Source organism: Eubalaena glacialis, chromosome 11 (genome assembly GCF_028564815.1).
Source record: "Eubalaena glacialis isolate mEubGla1 chromosome 11, mEubGla1.1.hap2.+ XY, whole genome shotgun sequence".
NCBI lineage: Eukaryota > Metazoa > Chordata > Mammalia > Artiodactyla > Balaenidae > Eubalaena > Eubalaena glacialis.
Window position 1 is genome coordinate 49369554 of NC_083726.1, and position 14938 is coordinate 49384491.

General features: G+C 42.6%; 1 protein-coding gene across 1 annotated transcript in view; it reads left to right on the forward strand.

Moving 5' to 3' along the window:
- The window catches only part of CPM (carboxypeptidase M), a 91121-nt gene that overhangs the window by 40624 nt on the left and 35559 nt on the right, over positions 1 to 14938 (forward strand). Inside the window, exons 3-5 of the mRNA XM_061205868.1 lie at positions 2337 to 2434; positions 12947 to 13119; positions 14514 to 14698. Coding sequence (XP_061061851.1) covers positions 2337 to 2434; positions 12947 to 13119; positions 14514 to 14698 — 456 coding nt within the window. The remainder of the gene's footprint in view (positions 1 to 2336; positions 2435 to 12946; positions 13120 to 14513; positions 14699 to 14938) is intronic.

Below are 14938 nucleotides of genomic sequence, written 5' to 3' on the forward strand. Positions count from 1 at the left end.
AATTTTTTCCCTTGCCTGTGAGGGAACTAGGCCAGATTCTGTATAAATCTGTGGTTATTCTAGGTTTAAAAGCATTAATAGCTACAGAAAAGAATTCCCCAGAAGGAAACCTAAAGAGCCAAGATTAATAGAAAAAAAGCTCAGAAAAACCTCTCCCTTGCTTCATGTGAAAATATTAACTTGGTAGATTTGAAGCCCTAGATGACCTGAGAATTGGTACTATTGGGGGATGAAAGGTTCCGGTTGATGAAGCGGTTCTGGCGGGAAATCACTGGATGGATTGTACTTGTCCACATGACTAACTCGGAGTCATTCTTCAGAACTCTGTTTAGAAGTCAGCTCTAAAACCCCTACATCTGTAAAGCTTTACGTGATCCCACTCCTTGGAAGAAGTTCCTCATTTATTCTACAGCCACAGCAGTACCTTATACACACTCTAAGGTCGTGTATGTCACAGTCTAGTGTAATGATGTTTGCACGCTGCTGTTCTCCACTAGACCAGAAACTCACTGGGCGTAGAGAGTGTGACTTATTTGTAGGGTCTAATCACCTGGTTAAATGCCTGGATATAGTGGTACTAAATAAATGGATGTGTAAATGAATGATGTGGGCGTGCTGCACTGAACAGGTGGCACCAATCAGATAGACTGCCTTTTGGGGGTGTTTTCTGACAATTTCTGCAGTTACTAAATTTAAAGCATCACCCTGTCAAGACGAATTTCCCTATAATTGTTAGAATAAATTAAGAATAGATGGTGAGGGCTTCCCTGGTGACGCAGTGGTTGAGAATCCACCTGCCAATGCAGGGGACACAGGTTCGAGCCCTGGTCCAGGAAGATCCCACATGCTGCAGAGCAACTAAGCCCGTGAGCCACAACTACTGAGCCCGTGTGCCACAACTGCTGAGGCCTGTGCGCCTAGAGCCCGTGCTCTGCAGCAGGAGGGGCCACCGCAGTGAGAGGCCCGTGCGCCTCAGCTGGGGAAAAGCCCGTGCACGGCAGCAAAAACCCAACACAGCCAAAAATAAAATAAATTAAATAAATTTATTTTTTAAAAAAAAACCTTTCTAAGAAAACAATAAATGGTGAAAAAGATAAGTCCAGTATCTGCTTCTCCCTGGATTCCTTATGGCAACTGGGTATTCCCCAGCCCATTGGACCCCCAGATTGAAGGAACTACACCTGAAATTCTGCAGAAATCCGCTCAACGTTAGCCCACGAGCTGCAGTTAAACTCCTTTCCTGGGTTCTTGAATTCCACCGAAGGCTTAGCTGTCACAGATATGTGAACTTTGTATCTAGGTGCTGGATATCAAATATTTCCCCAATCTCTAATTTTAAAGTGTTTGTATTAAAAGAACCAGATGATTTTAGAATCGAAAGAAACCTCTTCATTTTACAGATTAGGACACCAGCCTTCTTGAGAGACAGGCAGTTTTCGTTAGTGGCAGGAGCCCTAGAGTTGAGTCACATAGGCCAGGATTCAGGTCTTGGCTCTGGGGCTCAAATCACAGCCTCTTACTGGCTGTGTGATCATAAGCAGTTTATTTAATATTTTTTGAAGGTCAGTGTTTTCATTTGTAAAGTCCGGTTAAAAATCCATCTTCCTGGGTCAGGACAAGGGATTGCCTCAGGTAACGTGAACCAGAGATGCAATGGTAACATCTGCCCAGAGCAGATGTTCAACAATCTTGAGTCTCTGCCCTCCTTTGCCCAAATCACACCATTTATGGCAGAGTCAGGACTTAGACGTTTCCCTTGAGGCGTTGTTAGGATGGCTTGTGCTTCCCGGCTTACATGGCAGGACTCATGCCCATCAAGGACACTCATTGCTGAGGGACTGTGTTACATGAGCATTTGAATATGACAAGACTCAGGATTTACTGTAAAAACAATCTCCCTTCTGAGTTACATATTTTCTTGCTGTTGCTTTCTTCACGTTCCTTGCACTGAGAGTTATGGCACCCTCCCTATCAACTATCAGTAATAATTTTGTGTAACTGTGTGAATTAGCAAGATCGCTTCTATAAACCACCAGAAACTCAGAGCAAGCTATATAAACATTTTGGAAAAATAAGATCTACATAGCCTAGTAAGTCTTCGATTTTAAAAAGTCACATTCTAGAATAAGAACTTAAATATTTGTGCTAAATTGAAAGGGTTTTGGAAACTAAAAGTGTTTTAAGCAAGGAAGCATTAGTCACATGAACTGAGGTGGTTGTGAAACATTCATCAGGTGGGAGAAGCAACATCATTTGTTCACGGTTCTCATTCTCCCAGAGTTCATTCGTCATTTCAAAAGACAACTCATTTTTCTATACTCTTCTTCCCCGTAAAGGCAGAAACCTGTGGGTTCTTACTGTGGGACGCTTTCCGAAGGAACACAGAATCGGGATTCCAGAATTCAAATATGTGGCAAATATGCATGGAGATGAGGTATGTATATGGCTTGAATATCTGACATGTCACCAGAGAAGCTTCCCCTCGGGTCTCCTGTGCTCTGTCTAAATGCAAAGGAAGCAGCAGACACTGTAGCAAAGAATCTGGAAAGGTCTTGCGGTGAGGCCTTCTGCGAGGATTGAAGGAACCAGGTTCCAAAAACCAGCACAGCCATCTGGTTGTTTACCCAGTGCCCTGTGCAGGTAACTGGAACTTTTTTTGTTTGGGGTCTGGAAGAACGACAGTGCCCCAGCTCTGAACTGCCAGCAAGTCCCCGAACTCCTGCCTGTGTTGGTTTTCCCCGTCTCCTGCTCAGCATCGAGGTGACCCAGCAGAGGAGCAATATTCTATTTGAACTAAAACAATCAGATCCCAACTAGCTATCCAAACTCCTAGGAGCTGGCTTTTTGAATGCTTTTGTCACTTTCTCTTAATCTAACACTTGGCGTTTTTCAATGCTTAAGTTTAGAGCAGCGGTCCCCAACCTTTCTGGCACCAGGGACCGGTTTCATGGAAGACAATTATTCCACAGACCGGGAGGAGGCGGGGAATGGTTTCGAGATGATTCAAGCACATTACATTTATTGTGCACTTTATTTCTATTATTATTACATTGTTATATATAATGAAATAATTACACAACTCACCATAATGCTGACAGGAGGTGGAGCTCAGGCGGTAATGCGAGCGATGGGAAGCAGCTGTAAATACAGATGAAGCTTTGCTCGCTTGCCCGCCGCTCACCTCCTGCTGTGCGGCCCGGTTCCTAACAGCTTGCGGACCGGTGCCAGTCCTCGGCCCAGGGTTGGGGGACTCCTGGTTTAGACTGTCAAGCTTAGGGCTCTGTCATCCCCATCATTCAGCAAACCCTTAAATTCCATCATGATGTCTCGCCTCTTTTCCAGCTTATCGGGGATCAACTCTATTTTTATTTTGTTTTGTTTTGTTTATGTTATTTATTTTATATTTTGCAATATATACCTTTACCACACCTGCCTGCCCAGCCATCCTTGCCAGGCATTTGAAGATGCTCCTCTCCATTTCTCACCTTTCTTCCTCAGAGTATTTTGAGAATATGACAACTGCAGGATCTTCTGTTCCCCAGAACCCCACACAACTGGGCAATCCAGTGGGAGGGAAAGATAGTGCCCAGTCTTGACAGTAAAGAAAATTGACGTAGGAATATCAAACACACTTAACTTTAAGGAATGTCAAAGAACAGGAATATTCCTATAAGTATAACCTGCTGACTTGTTATGACACTTCCAGGTCTGCAGTAGCGTGGGTGGCACACGCTGCTCGAATGCTGGGCTTCCTGTCCTGGCTTAACCCTCCCCAACCCCGGGGCGCCACCCCGCGTGACACACACACATTCTGCCCTTCCCAGGCACGCTGCTCAACCCGTCCTGGTCCTGCCGAGCCAGGGGACTTCTTGTCACTGGAGCTCAGATGCAAACACTTGCCTTTGAGAGAGTGGTTGGTCTTTGAACCTGATTTGGCGGTGGTTGGAAGTTACTTTTTTAAGCATAATGGGCTTTGCTGGAAAAGGCTTGATATTGCTGGGAGTCTGACCAAAGTTGTTTTTAACAAAACAACTATTCATGACAGACAGCAGCCCAGACTTCCTTTCTCTTTTGCTATCTAGTCAATTGATCGAGGTCCTGTGGGATCCATTTTTAATAAGAGACATTGACTCCAGTAGCTTATTTATTGAATTCCTGGCATTTCAGAGGTTGCAGCCTGACGATCAGAAGTTAATCCTCTCAGTTGAAACTTCCAAAGAAAAGCAAGAGTCCTTCCTCTCTCTCACCCCTGAGTTCACTTGTACTTTCCCAAATTTCTGACATCTCGCCCTCCAGGTAGTTAATGTATCCCATCAAATCAGGGCTCTCTCGTTCACTTTGATTCTTTGAGGAATGCTAAGGACTGAGATGACTCAGAGGGAAAAGTTCCAGTGTGTTTCGTGTGTGGGAACCTGAAGTCCTGCTATCCCCTGTGTGTCCCAGCTGGTAGCAGTGTCTGGCGGCTCTGGGGGCCATTGAGAAACTTATTATCCTGAATTTAGATCTTGTATGTTCTGTCCTCCTGGAGCCACTAGGAGCTGGGGAAAGTGATGGTGTAACCCAGGAGCAAAAGGGTCACTTGGATTAGAAGGTTTAATCACCTTACTCATCCTCCTTCTCTTAGCCCTTTTGGAATTGAAAGAGCATTTTCAAGAACACACTATTAAAAAGCAACATAGATAATATTTGGGGGCAGTAATTCTTAACCTTCTTTGGTTGGATTCCTTGCTATTCTGGCACAAACTTTGAATGCTGATCTCAGGGTCCATGGATCTTCTAGGAGTTTGTGGATCTCACGTGGAGAAGCCCAGCAGGGGTCATATGTGTACTGAGTAGTGTGGTGGACAGAATTGACCACGGTATTTTTTAAATGTTTCCTCTTTTCCCTGGACCCCACCTCAGTGTGTGCGTGTGTGTGTGTGTTGCCCACACTTAACCCCATGACCAGGCAACAGTGAGTGTCAGCACCATCAGGAAGACCCAGTCATGTTGATCACACACACCATTTTCCCCCGAGAATTTTCACCTACTTCGTGATGCCTTCTTTTAGAATCGGGTCTTTGTTAAATTAAAAATAACCTGTTATTATTACAAAATCAACATGCGTACATCTTAGAAGAAAGAAAACATTGTATACTGACCTTCTACAAATTAGGACTGTCAATTCCTTATCATTTATCCTTCCAGATATTTTTGTGTGTGCAGTTTCACCAAATGAGCAATGCTAATTTGCTCTTTGTAACATTTTTCAGTTAATACAAGCTACCCTTTCATGTCAGTAAATGTTTATCCTATCTTTACCTTATATCCCATGTTCTAGTTTCTCCAGTTGTCCTCAAAATGTCCCCCAAAGTGTCCATTCAGAATTCTGTCCAAGATTATGCATCATATGTGGTTGATATATCCCTTGAATCTCTTTTCATCTAGCATGTAAAGAATCTTTTCATGACACTAGACTTAAGCGAGAACGTTGATCCATTGTGTGTCCTGCAGAAAGTCCCACATTTTGGATTGTTTCCTTCCTTATAATATCATCGATTTTGTGCCTCTCATCCCCCTATTTACTTCAAACTGGAAGTTAAATCTAAAGGTCTGTGGGATTCAGGTGAAACATTTTTGGCTACTGTGTATCTTTGGAATCGTGAAGGTGGGTGACTGGCTGGTGCCAAAGGTTCAGGCTAATTAGCCTGGCTACATCCGGAATGCATGAAGCACGCTGAGGGGAGCAAAATCTACTTAAAACGGCCCATTTTCAAGTGAGAAGTGTTACAAAAGAGTGAAGTCAAACCTCCTCTGGTTTTGTATGATATTCCTCTTGTTCTCAATCACCTTGTCATGAGCTCATGTCCTCACGATGCTGCATCGATCAGGCTGGCAAGTTCCCCTCCATACAGCACTCGTCGACAAGAAAAGAGTAACAGTAGCCAACATTTACTGCGCATGGACTACGCTAAGTGCTTTGTAGGCGGCCTTTCTTTTGCTCACTTCTGCAGAAGGCATGTGTGTTAGTGCGTTGACCAGGAAGGGAATGCAGGTTTCTGTTGGTCCTCTGGGCCTGCATCAGAGCCTGAGCAGTGAGCCTTTCCCAGCTATGGCTCTGCCTCCTTGACCCCCTCCACTGCCTTTGGAATGCTGTTTTTTTAGTGTTTTCCTTTTTACATATAGATCTATGATCTATCTCAAATTAATTTTTGTTTGGATGGATTCGCAGTTGTTCCAGCCCCGCTTGATTAGAAGATTTGGGCTCATTCACCGTGTGAAAGCGTAGCAAACTCTTAGAGTAAGACTGGAGTGAGCATCTCCATGTCACTTTTCTCTGTCCCTGTCTCATGCCTGCTGCCCGCCTCCCCTCCCTGATTGCTGGGGAGTCACACGGGGGAGCCGACGGAAAAAGCACCTGCTGCCCTTGATAAACCTTTGTCACCTGCTGTTCATGCTTTTTCAGAGTGAGGGAGACATTTCTGAGCTTCTAACTTTTCTCATTTTAGTAAGACTAGCAGGTGTTTTCCTGGTTTATCCAGGTTCTTGTCTGTACACACATCAGCGTGTGGAATTGTAGAAGCCCCAGTCCCAGGTGTCATTCACACAGGCTCTTAATCGGCAGTGTGCGCACACCTGACGTCCAATCCTTGTTATTCATTGGGAGGGATGAGACCAGAGGTCCCTGGGCGGGGCTCTCTGCCATTCTCCTGCTCCACAAACATTCACATCGTTTGGGAGTGGGGTCTTTGTCCCCCTCGCCCTCCCCTGACACCTCATTCTGCTACTGGCTGGCTTTGTAGTAAACTATTACCTATAATCTAAAATCAGAGCTTTAATGAACGCTGGGACCATTCCCTGGAAATGGGAACATCTAGTACCCTCAGCCTAAATGTGGGTGCAGGAGAGAAGCCTGGAAAATCACTCCTTGCTCCTTCCTCGAGCCCTCCCTGTTCTATGTTTTGTGCCTATCTGCCATCCCATGTTTTAAAATTTTTGCAGGAAAGAAAATCTTATACCTGGGCAATCTCTAGATTGTTAAGACATCTCTAATCCCTGTCTAATGGAAATATCCAAGTGAGGCATGACTATGTGTTTAAAAAGGTGGGTGCCTGGAATTTTAAGCTAATCCAGGAGCAGGCAAAGTGCAGGTGAGAGGTTGGGTCCACAGGTTCCCTTGACTGCAGGGCCCATGGTCTTTTTTTATTTATTTATTTATTTTTTAATTAATTTATTTATTTTATTTATTTTTGGCTGTGTTGGGTCTTCGTTTCTGTGCGAGGGCTTTCTCCAGTTGCGGCAAGCGGGGGCCACTCTTCATCGCGGTGCGCGGGCCTCTCACTGTCGCGGCCTCTCCCGTTGTGGAGCTCAGGCTCCAGACGCGCAGGCTCAGTAGTTGTGGCTCACGGGCCTAGCCGCTCCGCGGCATGTGGGATCTTCCCAGACCGGGGCACGAACCCGTGTCCCCTGCATTGGCAGGCGGATTCCTAACCACTGCGCCACCAGGGAAGCCCCCCCCATGGTCTTTAAGTATGGGGGGAGGTATTCAGTCTATGTCTGTTAAGCATAACTGAATTGCCAATTCTGATTCTTTTTATTTTCTAGAGTTTTTTTTTTTTTAAGCTTCTGTTTATTAAACATCAATGAATTATTTTTCCTATGATGGTTTATTTGGGTATAGAGTTCTGAAATACCCACATCACACTTAGAATTTCACATTTGGTGGCATTAATTTATAGTTTATTGGATTCCAGACACATAGTGGAAAGGAAAAACATTGCAAAAATATGGATAATAGTGATCATAGTTTTCAACCTAAAAATAAAGGCTAAATGGTTTTTTGCACACCTTCTAGGTATAAGAGACATTTAGACAGTAGTTTGTATGTCTAAATGTCTATATTTAGAGGGTATTTTAATGTTCTACATGAACAACAGGACATAATATCCAAAATTGTGCCTATCCTGGAAAATCTTGGGCTGTGTATTCAACATGCAATAGAGGTTCCAAACTTACTAAAACAAGACAAAACAAAGCTTGCCACTTCTCAAGCCCTTTTTTCCACCACTATCCCAGATGATGACAAAATGTCCTCAGTTACACAGCATGGCTTTGGATAATTATTTCCTTTTGCATTTAGACCAAACTAATCCTTATTCCAGGCGAAGTGTCTTAATTCCTTTTAAGCATGTATTAAATTCCTCATATAATTATCCTCTTTCTCTCCATCTCCTTTTGGTGAGGGTGGGCCGAGGGGCCAGGGTGTCGAGTCCTTGGCATGATCAGAATTGCTGGCCCCCAGCCCTGTGAAGTGTGTTCAGTATTGAACGTCCTTTCAATGAACTAACTTGATCATTTGTATCTCCCCTCTCACTGAGAACCTTAAGTCCTCATGTTTTCAGAAAGTTCCTCCTCAGAATAGTCATGAGACTTTGTAATGGATTTGGCAACAGTAACCAACAATCATTTATTGAGCACGTGATATACCAGGAGCTGGGCGAGATACCAGGGCTACACAGGAAGCTGGTTAGGATCCCTGCCGTCAGACCTTGGATGGTGGAGTTGCGGGGGGGTAGGTGGGTCAGTCAGGGTCGGTCAGGCCATTGTAATATGTGTGAGCCCTATCAGGAGAGCACAGGTGAGGAGAGTTAAAGGACCACCTAGGCAGGTCATGGAACCCGGACTTGGGGAGGCCATGGAAAAGTGTGCTAGATAATGTAATATTTAGGCTAATACTTGAAGATGAAGGATTTAGCTAGGCAATCAGACAAATGAATTAAGTCTGTAACACACCATGTGGAGCCCCAGAACTGACAGGCTTATTTTCACCCAGAAGCTGCATTACAGTGTAGCATTTCAAGAACGGACTCCACCATTAGGAGAGCTGAAGTGTTGGTACTACCCTCTAATTCACTCTCGCGCAATACACTACCCAGTTGTGGACTGTTGCTTCAAAATTTTTTTCCAATTGTTCTTAGAAGTGCTAGAACACTCGTTTTTATCTATCTAACAAATTCCCACTTGACTGAATTGAAGAAAAACTGATAGAGAATTTATTTTCTGCTTTCTGGGTTCTTGCCATCTTTTTTTTTTTAATAAATTTATTTTATTTATTTATTTTTGGCTGCATTGGGTCTTCATTGCTGCACGTGGTCTTTCTCTAGTTGCGGCGAGCAGGGGCTACTCTTCGCTGCGGTGCACGGGATTCTCATTGCAGTGGCTTCTCTTGTTGCGGAGCACAGGCTCTAGGCGCGCGGGCTTCAGTAGTTGTGGCACGCGGGCTCAGTTGCTCCACGGCATGTGGGATCTTCCCAGACCAGGCCTCGAACCCGTGTCCCCTGCATTGGCAGGCAGATTCTTAACCACTGCACCACCAGGGAAGCCCCATCTTTTTTTTTTTTTTAACTTTTTATTTTATACTGGAGTATAGTTGATTAACAATATTGTGTTAGTTTTAGGTATGCAGCAAAGTGATTCATATACATATACATGTATCTATTCTTCTTCAAATTCTTTTCCCATTTAGGTTGTTACATAATATTGAGCAGCATTCCCTGTGCTGTACAGTAGGTCCTTGTTGGTTATCTATTTTAAATGTAGACATGTGTACGAGTCAATCCCAAACTCCCTGACTGTCCCTTCCCCCCCACCCTCCCCCCGGTAACCATAAGTTCCTTCTCTAAGTCTGTGAGTCTGTTTTGTAATAAGTTCATTTGTATCATTTTTTTTTAGATTCTGCATATAAGCGATATTATACAATATTTCTCTTTCTCTTTCTGACTTACTTCACTCAGTATGACAATCTCTAGGTCCATCCTGGGTTCCTGCCATCTTAATGACCAGATGAATTATCAGAGAAAGACTCGAGAAGCTGGTGTGCTCATCCAGCCTTTCAGGCTCTTCATTAGGGATTCTTTCATTAAGTCCACACTCTCACAAAAGGAGCTAAATGAAAGGCTGGTTAAGCTAACGGAAACAGTTTTGACCACATTCTTTTTTAAAATTTTAGTCTCTCTAAGGTTTCATATTCAAAGACTTAATTTTAAACGAAGGGAGGTCTATACATAAAACATGAATGAGTGTTTGAGACATTTATATTAAGGTTGAGAAGAATTAACTTGAATAATATGTGGCATAAACTTGCTGTTACAGAGACAGGAAAATGTGGTCCAAGAAAACAAGAGGACTTTGTTTAACTCCCTCTGAAATTTCATCTGTTTACCTCACCATTTTTTTAATTATCTGACTCTTAATTGGTTCTTTATCATACTTCCAAGATTTTTCTTTCATCCTCTGCAGTTACGAACTTGTGGTTTGTTTTGGAATATGGAGACAAACAGAAAATACCTTGGTCACACATTCGTTACCTTGAAAGAATCCTGATTTTATCGTTTTTGTAAAAATAACATAGGTTTTCTTTAATTTAAAAAGCAATACTAGAAAAATAAGAGGAAATAAAAACTTCGGAATACTATCGCTCAGAAATCACCATCATTAGTATTTGCCAGATGCTATTCTAGACATCTATGTATTTCTACAGTAATAGAATGAGAGGAATCAAAAGGATGTAAAATGAAATGTGTGTCATATTATACGTGTTATCTTTAAATAAGAAGTATGAGGTTTAACTTTACTTGAATTTAACAGAATAGAACTGAAGTGAAATGAAAATAATTGGTGAACTTGGTATTTTCTCAAAATAAGAAATTATCGGAAGATTCTTCTAAAGTCAAAAAATTAGGAAAAACTGAAATTATAATGATTTGAAATATATATATTTTTAAACTTTGGATAATATCCTATGACCCATTGCTGGGAAAAGTGAAGGAATTAGCACTTTGAAAAGTCTTCTGTCCTCTCCTTTCCTCTCCCCCAGCACCCACCCTTGCCGTTAGCTATAAACCTTAACTTTTACCTTCTATCCTATACCCACACCACCACAGTTGCTTAATTTAGTTCTATAGCTTAATCACAGCTTCTTACTCTTTGTTTTCATTTTCTTGTGGGTGGATGAATTTAACTGCCAACTCCTGTCTTGAGTTTAGGCGTGCGTGACAATGTAGGATTCAGATAGTTAAGAGGAAATTCACATTTAGAACCATGTGGGGATTCCAATATATCTCACTTGGTACTTGACCTGGGACTCAGAGGGGCCTCAGGTTTTTCCTGGTACGTCCCTCTAATGGAACCATCCTACAGTTTCCAACCAGCATTTAGAAATCTCTCTTCCTTCTCTCTTTCCTTGACCTTTTCTCTTCCCCAACCCCTGGCCAGAAAAGCCCCTTCAACCAACCACACTGCCCACCTTTAAAGCCACCTTTCACAGCTTAAAATTGCCAGCCCCTCCTCCACTGGTTTCAGGGAAGCCAGTAAGGAGTGTCCAAATGTGCGTGATCTTCCAAAACACCGAATTGGAAACCCAGTGTGTGACTCACTTGACTTTTTTGGTTATTAAGGACCTTTTGTAAGGTTTGTAAGGACCTTTTTCAAGTGACAATTTTGACTGTAAAAACAAAAATCACAGTGGTGGAAGAAGATAGACATGAGTAGGAAAAAAATTGCAGTCAGAATGGAATTTACTTCCACTCTGAATTTTATGGCTACCTATAAATATGTAATTTACATATTTAAAATTTTCTTAGTTCCATTTTAATTATTCTGTGTTCATTAGGATAATAAATTCATAAAATGTGATCTCTTTGCTTGCCAGCGAGGGGCATAAAATATGGAATTGCTCATCCTTTGTCCCAACAATGAATTGCTACAGAGCAGTCATAAATGAAAATTCTTTTCCTGCCCACGGCCTTCATTAATGCACCAGAAGCACTGTCCTTATTTAACTACCTGCTGCCCTGATTTCCCACATACTAACTCCTCTACAACATCTGATCACATGCAAGAGGTAAATATTCCTTACTTAGAAGCAGAATCTTTGAACTCAGGATTACAGGGGAAAAGTAATATAGCCTAATCAAATCTTTCTAGAATAAGGTTGAATATGTGAATTCCTTAAAAAAAAAAAAAAAACTCTCCCTTGGGGATTATAAAGCAAGCTCTTTCACAGGCCTTCAGTTTCCCCGTCATTGTTGGTACATAAGGTAATTTTAGGTGAATGTGACCATGTTTGTTTTCATAGTCATGCTTTTATTTTACTATACAATTAGAAACATATCTAGCAAAATGGTAATTATACAAAATTTCTTATTTTTAATGTAAGTAAAAAGTGAGCCAATTTAAAGAAAATGCAAACTAAATAATAGTATAGATAATATGCAGATATGGCAAAAAATTGTGAGGATGTTGTGCCAATGAAACATGAGGATGTGGAAATCAGAAATACAGAGGTATGGCAAAAATTGCACAAATGTGCAAGAGGGGAATTTGGAGATAAAAGAAGTTGGAAACAGGGGAATATGAAAATCAGACCTATTTAAATTAACCTACTTAAATTATGCATATTACAAATTCAGATTTTTCTCTATTAAAATCTACATGTCTACTGCAGTGGTTCTCCACGTATCATCCACCGAGACACGCACCACGGCTCTCCCGTGTGCCAGGCATGCCTGTGGAGACGCACAACTCCCTGCCTGATCTCTAGCTCCCCCTCTCGCCACCACTCCAGGAAGTATTTGGAAGACAGACAAACTGGAAATAGGATAATAAGAATAACCTTTACTCCACTCTAATTCATTTTTAGTAAATTATTTACGGATAGGTACTTCTTTTTAAATTAACTTAAACCCAAAAAACAAAAACCTTTTACTCACAAAGGTTTTGCAGCACACCAGTGATGGATTGCCACATGCCAGAGTATCAGTATACCTGAGAAACGGTGGTCTGACACCTGGTTTTGGTCTCACATATCATGTGTAGTGTTTCTTGTTGGGGAATTTGTGCTTTGGGGACTGTTTTCCTTGTTTTCCTCTCACCTAACAATATCCTCTTCTCTCTTTAACACCTATAGACTGTAGGGCGGGAACTGCTGCTCCATTTAATTGAATATCTCGTAACCAGCGATGGAAGAGACCCTGAAATCACAAATCTAATTAATAGTACCCGGATACACATCATGCCTTCAATGAACCCAGACGGATTCGAAGCTGTTGTAAAGCCTGACTGTTTTTACAGTAAGGGAAGGTAAGCACAGGCTAGTCTATCTTTATTTAAAACACAACAAAACCATAAAAAGGCCCCCATCAGATCAGACCCCTTCGCCCTGTAAAGAGAAGTTAGTGAACCATCTCATAACCTGTGTCGTGTCACTGCTGTGCTGGAAACTTTTCAGGGCTGCCCATTGCTTTGACCTTGAGAAGTAAAATCCTGAGCAAGGCTGCTTTACCCCTGCACCTGCCTCACTGCTCCGGCTTCATCGCCTCTTCCCCCGCACTCACCCTGCTGCAGCCGCTCAGACCTCCCTTCATCTCCTGCAACCACCAGCTGCCTTCTCACCCCTGGCATTTCCCACCCCTCCCCCGCCCCCCGTACCCTGCTTCAACAGTATTTCCTCAAAGCCTCCTTCCCTAACCTATCAGATATTAGATCCCCAATTATTCTCACATCACCTGGCACTTTACCCTCATAGCACAATCTTTAATGTCTCATTTCTTGTTTAATGTCTACCTGAGGGCAGGAATGCTGCCCGTTGTGTTCATCCCTGTTAAATCCCAGGGCCTAGGGTAGTACCTAGACCCTCAATAAACAGGTTGATTTATTAAGCCAGCACACGAACTAATCACAAAGAAGAGTGAGTCTTGTAGTATTTCTGATTTAAAGTTTATTGTGTTTCAAGCAGCCTCAGGAAGTTTGGAACTTCTCAAATGTCTGATAAACATTGATATTTGTGCAATTAAAAATTTGTTTTTACCAAAGATTAATAAATCACCACTTGATTCCCTTCCACGTTTAAGTTTTTTAGCATATTTAAACATGGCCAGTCCACTTTTCAGAAATACGTTTGTATAAAATAGCACGTTCCTGTTGTTTCTGTTACCAATTGCTATGGAACAAACTGCCCCCAAATTGAGGGACTTAAAACAACCACCTCTTTATTTACTCTCCACTCTGTAAGTTAGGCATTTGGGCAGGGCAGAGCAGGGATGGCTAATCTCTATGCCATGATGTCAGGGGCCTCAGCTGGGGTCTGGCTGGGACCGTATCTCTAGAGTCTCAGTGCTGGCTGTCACCTGGGTTCCTCATTCTTGCACATGGACCCTTGGCGTGGACAGCATTGGGGTCTCAGGGTTCCAAATGGGAGTGTCAAGAGCAAAAGCCCCGAAATGCAAACACTTATCAGACCTCCGCTTACATCCGAATCACTACTGTCCCACTGGCAAGAACACGTCACATGGGAGGGGACAACATATTGTGTGAATGCCAGCTGTGATTCATTGGAGGCTGCCCAGGCAACCATCCACCACCTCTGTATTCATATTTGGAAAAACACCTGGAGCCCAAAGCAAAGGTCTACACACTGCACGAATCTGCTCCCTCAGACAGCAATAGTAAACCTTAAAAAATTCTTTCTTTTAAAGGGAAAATAGTAACTTCTATGACCTGAATAGAAATTTCCCCGATGCTTTTGAATTTAATAATGTACCAAGGCAGCCTGAAACTGTGGCAGTCATGAAGTGGCTGAATACAGAGACATTTGTCCTTTCTGCAAACCTCCACGGTGGTGCCCTGGTGGCCAGTTACCCATTTGATAATGGTGTTCCAGGTAAGCAAACTTGGGCCCAGCTCTTGCTTTCTAAGTCCAGAGTGAAACTGCAAACTCTCTGCCTCTGAATGGGGATACACTCTTCCTCTCCCCACTTAACTTCTCTGGCAGGGATAGAAAGAGCCCCATTCTCTTGACCCTCAGCTATCCTTCCTACAATTTATAAACGGTAGATGGGCAAAGTGGCTGAACTGATAACAACACGGGATTACTTGACATTCATCAGTGAAACGGTAAAAT